Below are 13,447 nucleotides of genomic sequence, written 5' to 3' on the forward strand. Positions count from 1 at the left end.
CAAAATTGAAATTGGCACAAATTATTGAAAGTTCGCGACCGAGTACATTCATATGTAAACTTTACATCTTTTATAGATACGTTATCATTATTAATTATACATCGAATATAAGGTTGTGCATGAAATCGTCACGCCTTCTGTTGTTGATAAATACTGTATTGACTTCAGCTCCAGTGCGTTTGGAATCGTCGACGATAGCACACATCTTTTTTTAGTGATAAGAGAGCAAAGGAATTTTTGTGGACTTATAATCGACTTTAAAATTGTGTATAATGTCAGTATTAAATAACTTTTCTGTGTCAATAGCAAAAGGACTACGCCGTGAGTATTAATAACATTACATTAATTGTTTAATGATTATAAAAACATTAATATTTTGAACTCTAAATTACAATATTTCAAAAGTATTTTAATAATAAATTGATAAAATAAAAAGTTTTGGTAAACTTAGTAAAACATTAAATATCAAAAAAGTTTGTGTATTTATGTTTATCTACTTTTACACCTATATAAAGAATTAAAAACATTGGGAAAATTATTATACTTAAATGAAATAGATATGACATTTATGTATTACCAAGTTCATATCAATGAATAAATGTTTTCATTCTCACGGCCTTCAGTGCATTTCCTGAATAAATAGCTTATTGTTAGTTTATATATTCAGAATGTCAAGTAAATTGACTGGAACAATAAAAAAGCGAACTTGTTTATACTGAACTTTACTTAAACTTTTATTTTTTATGAAGAATAAATACAACTGGTTTCAATTAAGTGTTATTGTAATTTTTAACACATGAAAGGAAAAATTAATTATTTACGAAAAAGATTATTTTTAAAGAAGAAAATGTTGTTTCAACAGTGAAAATTGATTGTATTGTTAGTTGATAGTATAAACATGTTCTGTTGACCCCACAATGATAATAGATAGAAGACATTGGCATGATTTTAATTGACCTTGTAAGAAAACATTCATATTTCATCTTTCTATGACATTATCTATATATATAAAAGAAAGTCGTGTTAGTTACACTATTTATAACTCAAGAACGGCTGAATCGATTTGACTGAAAATTGGTGGGCAGGTAGCTTAGAACCAGGAAACGGACATGGGATAATTTTTACCCCATTTTCTATTTTTTATTCCGCACGGACGGAGTCGCGGGTAAAAGCTAGTATGAGATAAATGAAAAATTTTAAGTCTTGTCTCTCGTTCTTTTTCACTCTACTCTCAAACTACATTTGCTGCCATCTCTTTGACTGTTGATTTAAAATTATAAGATCAATTAACTAATAACTTTTGCTGCACTTTTCTATCAAGTTTGTGGATTTATGTTTTATGTTCTATGTGTGGTTATAATTGTTTTTTCTCTCTATCTTTAATATAATAAAGAGGGAAGATTTGATTGTTTGTTGGCATTGAATAGGCTCTAAACTACTGAACTGATTTTGAAAAATTCTTTCACTGTTGGGTAGTTATACTGCCTGGGTGACATAGACTAACATTATTACTAGTTTTTTTTTAAAATTCTGATCGGATAAAGTCATGAGCAACTGATATCAATTAATATAATTATCTTGTCCATGTTTTTTCCCTTTGAATACAGTAATGTTGCCATACTAGTATTTAGTACCAGAAATAGATAATTGCTTATATTAATTATAGATTATTACTCACTGTGCTTGGTATTAAAATTATGCTAGACATAGCAGAACATATTATTGCAAGTTATTAAATGTAAACAAGTCTATGACAAATATTATTTTCAATGACATTACACTTATATTTATCAGATATAAACTGCAATAACACTACACAATAAACATTCTTTATCTGTATATATAATAAAATAGAGTGTCTGTATGTAATATAAAAAAAAAAAAACATATTTTGTACTCTTGCTATTTTTGCATTGCTAACAACGAAAAAATAATTTTTAAAATAATTGGCTGTTGATTTCTTTTTCTTTGATCACATAGTCGCATTTGTTTTGTGTAATCTCCACACTGATTTTGATAGGATTTTAATGGGTAGGTAGCTATGTCCACATGATATAGATAAGGTCACTTTTTATTTTTCTTGCACTGAAGAAGTTGCGGGCGAAAGCTAGTATGTAATATGAATGTTTTTCTGAATATTAGGCACCATATTTTTGATTATCTTATCTAAGTACTAATTTTTAACTTGACTTTCATGTTTTGAAATGTTGACATATAAATATAAAGTAGTAATACATTGATAATTTTTAAAAAAGATTACGACAATTGACATTAATCTTTGTACTTTATTAAAACCAAATGATCCGAATTTTATAAGCATTCCATAAAACTTACTAATTAATCTAATCTAGTTTTGCCTTTCACTACATTTACCAGTACTTATACACTTCAAACTTAATACAATCGTATAACTGTATTTCTGAACAAACTCTAAAGATTTTTGTATAAAAATGGTTCCACAAGCAGTGCAACTTCATAGGGTGACTAGTTCAATAAAGTATACAATTTGATTTGATATACAATTCAAATAATCATGATTTAAATTTCATCATCATCAGCTCACTGTATGTCTCCACTCAGGGGCTCGGAACCTACCCCGAGTTAGGGGTGACTAGGGCATAGTCACCCTCGCTGGCCCAGTGCGAGTTGGTTGACTTCACACATATCATTGAATTTCTTCTCAGATATTAGTTTTATTAGTAGTATTAGTATTATTAAGTTTTTCTTCACCATGAATGTTGGATAAATGTTCATATGTAAATCGAAAATAACATTGGTAAGTGGCAGGATTCAAACCCAGGACCTGCAGATTGCAAGTCAAGTGTTTAACCCCGGAACCACCGACACTTCTTTATTTAAATTTCATATCAATATGTAATTTTTAATGATAGATACATAATTATTGACAATGTTGCCTTACTCGTGGGTAACCAGTTAAGTCTTGTTTCCGTTGAATAGATCTGTTCCTTTAACCTATCAAACAAATAATTAGTGTTATACAAATTTACTATGTTATCTAATCAAATAGTGATTAACTAACTAACTATCTGATTTATTATTCTCCTGTTTTCCGTTTATTGCTCTTTCATTCACATTGTACCATCTCCTTGACTGTGGCTTTTTACTTCCAACACACTAGTACATAAAAATATTGTTCTCTTTTTATTTTAAACAGCATGAAAGGGATAACACTATGTTTTCTTACAAGTGTTTCAGCAGTGGGAACCCTAGAGTTTTTAAGGATACTGGTTTCCATAGCTAATGCATGCTATAAAAATAAAGTAATATTTATTATAGTGTTTGCTTAACTGTATCTATTGTCACATTTACTATGAGTCAATATTTGTCAATAAATTTCCACATGATTGTGGTATTGCATTATTTACAAGATACACTCTGCCCTGTGGACGATCTGAGAACTACTTTTTACCGGACAAGTCTTTATTTGGATTGTAATCAGTGGAAAAATTCTACATGTTGCCACTATCTTGTGTAATAATATTCACATGCCATTGGGTCATTGGTGCTTTATATTATCAGAACACGCTTGTTGCGTTGTTTTTACATATCTATGATTCGTGAATTCTTTGCCATTTTACAATTGCTCGAACTTTAGATAATAGTTAATTATGAATGATATACTTGAACGTGGTTCTGTTATCTAATTGATAATGTTTACGTCATATGTAGTTCAAGACTTCCTATATTTACAAAATAAACTTCTATGTTTAGTTCACTTGTGTCACTATTTACAATGTCAGTGTCAGCACTACTATTGCCCCGAGCGAGATGTCTACGATGCCCTATTTTTACTATGCCTTGAAGGATTGGGGTCTATGTGTACTTTCAAACTATGTTCTACATCTATGCCAAATTTCATCAAGATCCGTTGAGCCATTCCGGAGATACCTTCAAACAAACATCCATCCATCCAAACATTCGTATTTATAATATTAGTAAGAAGTAAGATTATTCTAAAACTTTTCAAATGATTAGCCGAAATAATATTATCAATTCAATGTTAAACCTATTTCAAATAAAAATAATTAATATTGCGAATGACGTTATCAATATGTTATGTAATAACTAGAATGATTTGATAATGAACTTATAAAATAGAACATGGATAATTTAATAGACAATTTGATAATATAATTTTGCACGTGTTTTTAGCATATGTTATTGACGCTTTTCAATATGTAATGTTAGTCGCGTGATTTATATAACTAATATGCATGATACAGAAGTTTTCTTTATTTCATTTTGTAGTAATTTCCTTTGTTTATCCTATTATTAGATAACATTAATAGTACTGTTATGCATTCTATAATGGTACGCAGTTTGTACATATTGTAAAAAAGATTTAAACGAACAATAATCGAATGACTGAAGAAAAAAATTAAGCGAATACTTTAAGGTTTATAGCACCTTGTGTGCCGACCCCACGTGAGTGGTATAAGGCTAGGGAGATGAATTGAATAACCCAAGAAGTAATAATTAAAGTTAAACAAATGAAACCAACAGATACCTCCACAAGTATTTGACTTTCGTAGTGTAAAAAAAAATACAGTGTTTTACTACATTTTTTTACAGTAAATGTATTGGCATTTTACCTTCAAATTGGCTATTATCAATGACTTTAAGTCTATCTTATTATACCAACGTTATAAAAATACGAATGTGATAAAATAAACATAATTTATCACTGCGTAGATTAATCTAGAAAATGTATTTTTTCTCGCGGTTGACCCATTTCTTATTATCATTATCATTTTATTACGCAATAGTTCGAGAAATAAATATGCGCATCAAATATATTGGATTAACTAACACATAAGCATTTTACAAATTATTTAGCTGATACTTTTTCAATTTGATATCATTTTTTTTTGTATACCCGAGTAGAGAGCGTCTCGGATACCAGCTGTTATCGATACTACGTCAACCTTGGTTACTGTTAGGTTTTTGTGCTTCTATTATATGTTATAATTTCATCAACATAATTATCTACTTATTATTAGAATAGGTAGTTCAATGATCCAAATATAACTTAGTTATTTATAACTTAGTTATTTCAATACTGATACAAACATATATAGAGTTATTATTAATATATTTTTGAAAGGGTGTTCCAGCAACCTGTTTATCCAAAACATAACGACCGAAGATCCTACTTTTTAAATTGAATGATATATTAATATTATTGGGAGTTTATGTACAATTATAAACTGTTCTTTTTTTTCAGGTCTCCGACAGAATAAAGAGTTAAGCGAACGGTTGCTGCCGGGTGCGTCTACAAGACGTCACGGCTCCAAAGATGGTAACACACGACTCAAGATGGACAAGTGCCTTATAGTTTCCAAGGTCACACGATACGAATACGAAAGGTATAAGTAAATAAGGCAACTTTTACAACAAATAAAAAAATTAAGACTTTATTAAAGAGTGTCTTTAAAGAGTTTCTCGTGTTCTATAACAGGATATAGTATGATAAAAATTTACTATGGGAATTCCCAATCGACATTATTAGGTCAAAGAAATAAAACATAAATACAGATTATGTAATTACCAGTCCATATATTAACGCATTACATGCATGTATTTTATAAACATAATTTTCTATTATTGTATATAATTTTCCTTATTTACTACATTTATATAATCCTCAATAATATTTATGTCTAGGATGCAAAATATTTAATTAAAAAAATACGCATTAAAAATTGCATGAAAAATAACATCAGCTGATTAAATAAAAACACATAATTACGTCTCTAAAATTGAAAGTGCCTTTCATGATAATAAATATTAATCCAGCAATATCTTATCGAATATTTTTATCACCGATCACTATTATTGCAATAACGTAATTTGTTGTAGGACAATACACTTTATTTAGGCTATTAGAGGCTCGTTAAGGTTATTTTATAATCCTTCCAATGCATCTCTATTGGTCTTGTATCTTTAGGAATTTGTGCCGAAAGAAGTAGGTACTGTGTGGCCATGATACTAAGGCGTAGTTCAAATTATCCGATTAGAATTGATTTGTTCTTCAGATTATAATATCTTATACAAATTTGGTAGTTTTAACGCTGCTTATTCTTTGTTACAGGCATAGTCATGATTATATATCTGACAGTGAATTGGAGACAGTACTCAGAATGCGAGGCTCAGATTTCGACTCAATGCTGGCTAACCATAAGGAACAGAAAGCATTCGAAGAGAATGTCGCGAAACGATTGCGGGAAATGGGTCATCAAGTTGAAATGGCCAGCAGGTAATTATACATTCTGTTTGTTATTCTATGGATTTTTAAATAAGATTGTCTATGAACCTCTGCCATATTGTGACGTCATAATTCTCAAATCGAAAAAAGTTGGTAGGGTCTATTTTTTCGAGCGATTTTTCAAAAATAGAGTTTTATTTCTAATCTATATTGGTATAACTGTACAGGTCATGAGAGACAATGGAAAATAGTGTTTAATTTTGTAACACCTATCAGAGTGTAGTAATATTTTCAAGACTTGTAAATTGCAGGCAGTAATAATCTTTATTTTGAAGTTCGACGAAAGTTAAAAGTCGTTTAAATCTTACTAATATTATAAATGCGAATGTTAAGATGGATGGATGGATAGATGTTTTTTTAAAGGTATCGCCAAAACGGCTCAACGGATCTCGATGAAATTTGGTATAGATAGATGTAGGGCATAGTCTGGAAAAACACAGAGGCTCCTAATTAAGTTTTTTTTTTATGCGGGCGGACGGAGTCGCGGGCGACAGCTAGTATGTAATAAATTTTAAGTTTCCATTTTTTATTAATATATTATTTGCTGTCTATGTTTTCTTGCTCTCATTTGACCGTCAGGAGTCTCATAATAGTTTCGTGGACCTTAAGCAGTGATAAAATTTCTCTCTGAAAGTCATTTTTAAATACTTATAAGGTTGTTTTGATAAAACTATCTTTCCAAGGTTATCTGTTCTTAGCGTGTTTGCTTTCAAGCCCCCCGTTGAATCATATCTGACAGATTAAATTTGTTTTCAACTTTATTCGATTCTATTTATATTTGAGGTTGAAATGTCATACAGTCTAATGAAAAAAGTTTGCAAAACATTGGTATATACAAATATATGTATACGAATAATAGCTGATAAGCGTAAAAACCACATGTTTCTAGAATCATATGATCGTCAAAAGAAAACAGTACAAAAATAAATGTATGAGAAAACTATATTTTAAAATTCCTTATCTTGTAATTATTACATGATATTTTAATCCATACATACCAACATCCCACGTTATCTTGTAGCTTGTTAATGAAATACATATTTAAGGCTTCTTATAAACATTTTCAAATGTTCTTGTTCATTTAATTCAGTTACTGCATCACTCGTTAATTTATCTCAATCCAAGTAAAAATTTAACGTACGTAACACAACAAAACAACGCAGCACAACACAACACGGCACATCTTAGTACAATACAGCACAATACAGTACAGTACAGTACAGTACAGTACAGTTTAAAAATTGCTAACGTTTATAAGGCAGAGGTTTTAAAGTCCAACTTTAATCAACAGGTTGACATACAACGACGAGTTAATTAACTGGTGCGATGTGGTCGTGCCTTGTGGAGGAGATGGCACCTTCCTGCTGGCTGCATCCAGAGTTAGAGATGCCAAGTGAGATTTACAAATTGAATTATTTATGTATATATTAAAATGAAACTCTTGAAACGTCAGATGGGTTGGCACGTTCTTATTCCGTGTATCGTTTTCAGCAAGCCAGTGATTGGCTTCAACAGTTTTCCTCACAAGTCGGTGGGTCGTCTCTGCCTACCCACCTGGTGCTCTAATGACGTCAAAGGTGCGCTGCATGCATTGAAAGAGGTAAGTAATTCAAATAACTTCGAACTTATATGAAATACTTGCTGTCGCCCGCGACTCCGTCTGCGCGAAATTAATAAAAAATCTTATCTCTTCTTCCAGACTATGCCATTATATATATATATATTATACTAGCTGTCGCCCGCAACTCAGTCTGCGCGCAGTTAAAAAAAAAACTAAATGGGGGGGGGTATGAAAAATAGATTTTGGCCGATTCTCAGACCTACTGAATATGCTCACAAAATTTCATGAGAATCGGTCAAGCCGTTTCGGAGGAGTTCAAGTTCGCACCCCGTGACACGAGAATTTTATATATTAGATATAACATTTATGCCAAATTTCAGCGAGATCCGTTAAGCCGTTCTGGATGATCTAACAAATATCCATCCATCCATCCATCCATCTAAACATTCGCATTTATAATATTAGTAAGATTATAATAGTAAAATTGTTATGATTATCAAAAAAAAAATAATGAGAATTATTAGTTGTATAAACGGATCTTGCTGAAATTTTTCAGAGATGTAGAACATAGTCTGGAAGTACACGTAGGCTACTAATTAAGTTTTTTTTATTCCGCGCGGTCGGAGTCGCAGGCGACAGCTAGTTTTTTAGTGAATTTAAAAATATAACATAATGAAAACACGCTAGCGTTTTTAAATTGTCACGATATTATGACGCGAGTGGAAAAATATCTTACACGTGGTATTGTTGCGTGGTTGTTATCATGAGTCCTTTAAAAAGCTCCTTGATTTAATAAATACTACCTTTTACCCGCGACTCCGTCCGCGCGGAATAATAATAGAAAACGGGGTAAAAATTATCCTATGTCCGTTTCCTGGTTCTAAGCTACCTGCCCACCAATTTTCAGACAAATCGATTTAGCCGTTCTCGAGTTATAAATAGTGTAACTAACACGACTTTCTTTTATATATATAGATAAAAATATGTATATAAAAATTTTCAAATAATATAGAAGTTGTATGTGTTTAGGGCAGGTTTAGATGGATGCGCCGGTCCAGGATACGTACAACCATCACCTGTGAGGCCAAGGTCCTGGACACCATCACACCTGTAGACCTCCACACCTTACACTACTGCAGGTCAGTTTACATAACAAGATACTTTATTCTATAAATATATTTAGAACTATGTAAATAATTTTACATTTATAAAGCTGAAATAAATTATTAAAAACAGATATGTTTGTATCATAAACAATAAAAATTTCCTTAATAAATTCATAGACAATAAATTACATTGTCAGCCAGTGCTATGTGTAAATGTAATTTATTAATTCAATTGAAATGAACTATAAATAAAAACTTTTTTATTTTTATTTTCCTGAGTTCAATTTGCAAGATACTATAATAGCTTGAATTATAATTGACCACATATTTGATGTAGAAAAGTATAAACCTATTAAAAGTGACCCTAATTTTAGACTTCTTTCCCTTCCCATCCTTTCCTTATAAGAAGGGGAAGTGGATTTGATGGAGGAGGAGATGCATAGGGAGGGAAATATTTAATTTTTGTGCGTCATCTGCGTTGATTAAAGGTAGGTAATGCATCTGCAATTGCAGATGTCTATGGGTAGCGGTCGCTTGATCATTTTGGCGAATTCAGGTGGTCGCTTGTTCGTTTGCCACCTTGTATTTTAAATAAAGGGAACCATTGAGTAGTCCAAGAACTAAAAGAAATGTATCTGTCTTAGTTGCGACCATAGAATTATACAATAGATCTCTCTATTTATATGTAACTGTTTTTTTTATGAGGAAAGATTATATTATTATTATTTGTCGTGTTGTAGATACCCGCCGATGTCGAACATCCACGAAAATCAAGACGCACAAACAAAGGAGCATGACGTCACAACTGCCAATAGTCCCACTTTATCCACTAAAGTGTTACCCTTCTTAGCGCTCAATGAGGTGAAAATAAAGATTATTTTTTCATACTTTTTACTGTTTCATGTTTCTTGATTTTTTATGTCATTTTTTTAATAATAATTATTTCAGATAAGCAAACTCTTATTTCACAAAAAGGAGTTCATTTGACTAATTTTGTTCTTTCATATATGGCAAGTTGATTTCAATATAGTCATCTCTTTCTCTCTCACGTAGGTGTTCATAGGAGAGAGTGTGACGTCGCGAGTTTCGCTGCTGCGGTTGCAGATCGACAATGGTCAATGGACACACACTAAGAGCTCCGGCTTGTGCGTTACAACGGGTACAGGCAGCACGTCATGGCATTTTAGGTATATTTTAATGTTGTACGTAAATAAATTATACTTCGTTTTCATAGAAAACGTTAATTAAATCCAAGAAGTTTATACAAGTAAAATTTCATTAATGACGGCCATATTTATTGTATTTTTTTTTAATTGTAAGATAAAGTGAAGGTAAAATAAGGGTTATTAATGCTATATAGTTATGTGATAAAAAGTATAATTTATCTTACTAATATATATTTTAAATTCGAATGTTTGGATGGATGGATGTTTGTTAATAGGTATCTCTAGAACGGCTGTAGATTTTGATTAATTTCAGCATTGATGTAGAGCATAGTCTGGAAGAATACATAGATTATTAAGTTTTTTTAATCTCTCACAGACGAAGTCGCGGGCGACAGCTAGTCAGAGATGATTTGTAATTTACAAGTTTAAGTGAAAATTGTAGTTTGGTAATGGTTTAAAGTTTTCATTTAAATCCGATATAATGTACATTTTATGTCTTTCAGAATCGTTAATTTGCGCCAATCATTAAGGACGCCCTCTAGTGTACATTTCGTGTAAGATATCTAAACTAAGGGTCAGTTTAGGTAACATGTAATAACTGAGTGCGACAGTTTTTTCCTTATTACTTACAGAAATATCACACAACGATGATTTGAACGGATTAATCTGTGCTTTTATTTTGGTTCTTAGGCTGTTTTCATTTTCTATAAACCTTATGAGAATTGATTTGTATAATTTATTTTGTTAGCATCAACTGCTTGAGGACGCATTCGGTGCTCGAACTGATGAAGATATTGGGTGAAGAGTTTGATGTAAAGTTGGAGACGAGTGTGGAACGTGCGAGGGAGGTCGCAGAGAGATACAACCAGAAGTTGATGTTTGCACCGGGTTTGTTTTTTACATGTATTTTTTAAACATTTATCAAGGTATTAATTCGGTAACTATTTCTTATTACAGTCATAATTAAATCGAATTGTAAATCCTTGTCAATAACAATTAACGAAAAGTATTTAAGACACTAACTGTGGGTTTCTGAGACCGGAATCCTCGTTTAAAGGAAGATTAATTTTAGTCCTCTTTCCCTTCCTACCCTTTTCTTATAAGGAAAGGATGGTAAGGGGAGGTGGATTTAATGGAGGAGATGCATAGGAAGGTTAAATATTCTCTTTTTGTGCGTCTCTTTCGTCGATTGGGGGTAAGCAACGCGTCTGCAATTGTGAATGTCTATGGGTAGCGGTCGCTTCGCCATTTCGACGAATTCATATGGCCGCTTGCTCGTTTGCCACCTTGTAATATAAAAAAAACATGTTATCTCTGTTTAGTCAAAGATATATTTTATACAGATATTTTGGTCTCAGAAACCAACGCTAACTACTAAATTTATAGTTTTCAATTAATTATGAGAAATAATTATTAAAAATATCTTTTGGTAACAAAATAACTCAGATTCAGTTTTTTTTATTAATTTCAGTTTTTTTGTACGATGCAGGTTTTTTATGTATGTTTCGTTTGTTGTACAGATTCAGATCAGTTGGCGTACTCAGTGCGCGAGTACATAACGTTTGAGGAGTGGCCCGTGCCGCGCGGGCTGCGGGTGCGCGACCGCGCCGCCGCCGTGCGCGTGCGCTCTCACTGCACTGACGCTGGTAAACACACACACTTCATGACACATTTCATATCACCCATAGACTAGAGCAGTGATTTTACCGCCCTATTTGAAAATCAATTATTTTTCAACATCTCCCCATTTTTATATTTTAATTAATTTAGTTATATTAGTCGATTCTGATGTTTAAACTTACATTCGAAACTAGAAATTTTTACCAGTAAGTCGAAATAATTTCTGGTGCATTGTAATTAAGGTAAAATTGCTCTAATTTTTTTAACTATCATCGATCATGTTCCTCTGTCAGAAACAGCTTTAGCAGAAACTTGGTACAACTTGATTGCGTATATGGAAATACTATTTAAAGTAAAAGAAATTACAAATTATACATCGCCCCCCTAACCCACATCAACGCCCCCTCATTTTTTCTGGGCCCCTTAACGCCCCCTCTATGTTTTAAGCGCCTTTAAAGGGGCGTTATCGCCCACTTTGAGAATCACTGAGAGAGTCGGTGTAGACTGACTCTGACCTCTTTACATGGACAGGCTATAAACAGTGGTATTTTGTGCTTATTTGATTTTCGCCATTGTAGCGTTGACCTTTGCTTTAGTAGCGATGGTCAGGATTCTAAATAAAAATAGAATTAAAAATAACTGTCAGGAATTTCCATATGCGCGTTTAAGTTGGAACGAAATAGAAGTCTCCGTCAAATTGCGTTTCTCTTCCTATCCTTTCCTTATAAGGAAAAGGTGGGAAGGGAAAGAGAACTAAAATTACACTCCACTAATCAGACGAAATGCGGAATTTCTTCCGCCTGTCTTCCGCGTGGTTGTGGTATTTCACCTGTTGATCCAACCAATACATGCAACAGATATTGTTGTTGCTGCCATCTACCTCTATTAATATCTTACTTCTTACTAATATTATAAATGCGAATGTTTAGATGGATGGATGTTTGAAGGAATTTCCAAAACGGCTCAACGGATCTTGATGAAATTTGGCACAGATGTAGAACATAATCTGAAAATTTACAAAGTTTTTTTTTTAATGCCGCGCAGACAGAGTCGTGGACGACAGCTAGTATAAATAAAAACAAGCAGTGTGTTGTCAGGTTTGGTGATAGACGGCAGCGTGTCGTTCCCTTTCAACGATGGTACTCAAGCTGCGCTCTCTGTGCACCCCGAAGACTCGCTGATGACCGTACACATGGACGACACATTGCCCTACTGAATACAATATAAAAAAATATATTCAAATTGAAGGCTTAATTAACTCAGGTGAGTTTACCTTTTAAATATTTTGGGAAAATTGAAAGCTCTAAGTAGGTGACGCTAGCGCCAAAAGTGGGCTGTCATCTGTCACCTGTCAAAGTTTTTAAACGTCATTCTAGCGATTTAAAAAAATATTTCTTTAAAATTTTTGTTACAAATAATTTATTAAGTATTATAAAAAAACTTGTGAGCCGTCATGGGACGCCTGGCAGATGTGAAACATCGTGTGTGTACAAGTAATATGCATAAAATATAATATTATTAAAACAATATATATATATATATATATGTATACCTCAGTATAGCTTGGCGACCCGTCGCCACGGCAAGCGTCGCCACGCCAACAATTCGGTTTACAAGTGATCCTATAGATGTTTCACATCAATAAATACGAATAATTAAATATAAATAACAGATGTAACGTTTTAATTCAAGGTTAACTTGGAGACTG

The 13,447-nt window shown here is 32.4% G+C and overlaps 1 protein-coding gene across 1 annotated transcript; it reads left to right on the forward strand.

Moving 5' to 3' along the window:
• On the forward strand, window positions 1–13,447 carry LOC106707410 (NAD kinase 2, mitochondrial). The gene is made up of 12 exons (XM_045682507.1): window positions 1–321; window positions 5,246–5,387; window positions 6,113–6,277; window positions 7,578–7,679; window positions 7,778–7,886; window positions 8,877–8,986; window positions 9,694–9,814; window positions 10,007–10,140; window positions 10,868–11,007; window positions 11,640–11,765; window positions 12,837–13,002; window positions 13,432–13,447. The coding sequence occupies exons 1-11, from the start codon at window positions 273–275 to the stop codon at window positions 12,953–12,955; spliced, it is 1,317 nt and encodes a 438-aa protein (XP_045538463.1). The 5' UTR covers window positions 1–272; the 3' UTR covers window positions 12,956–13,002; window positions 13,432–13,447.

This window comes from Papilio machaon, chromosome 19 (genome assembly GCF_912999745.1).
Source record: "Papilio machaon chromosome 19, ilPapMach1.1, whole genome shotgun sequence".
NCBI lineage: Eukaryota > Metazoa > Arthropoda > Insecta > Lepidoptera > Papilionidae > Papilio > Papilio machaon.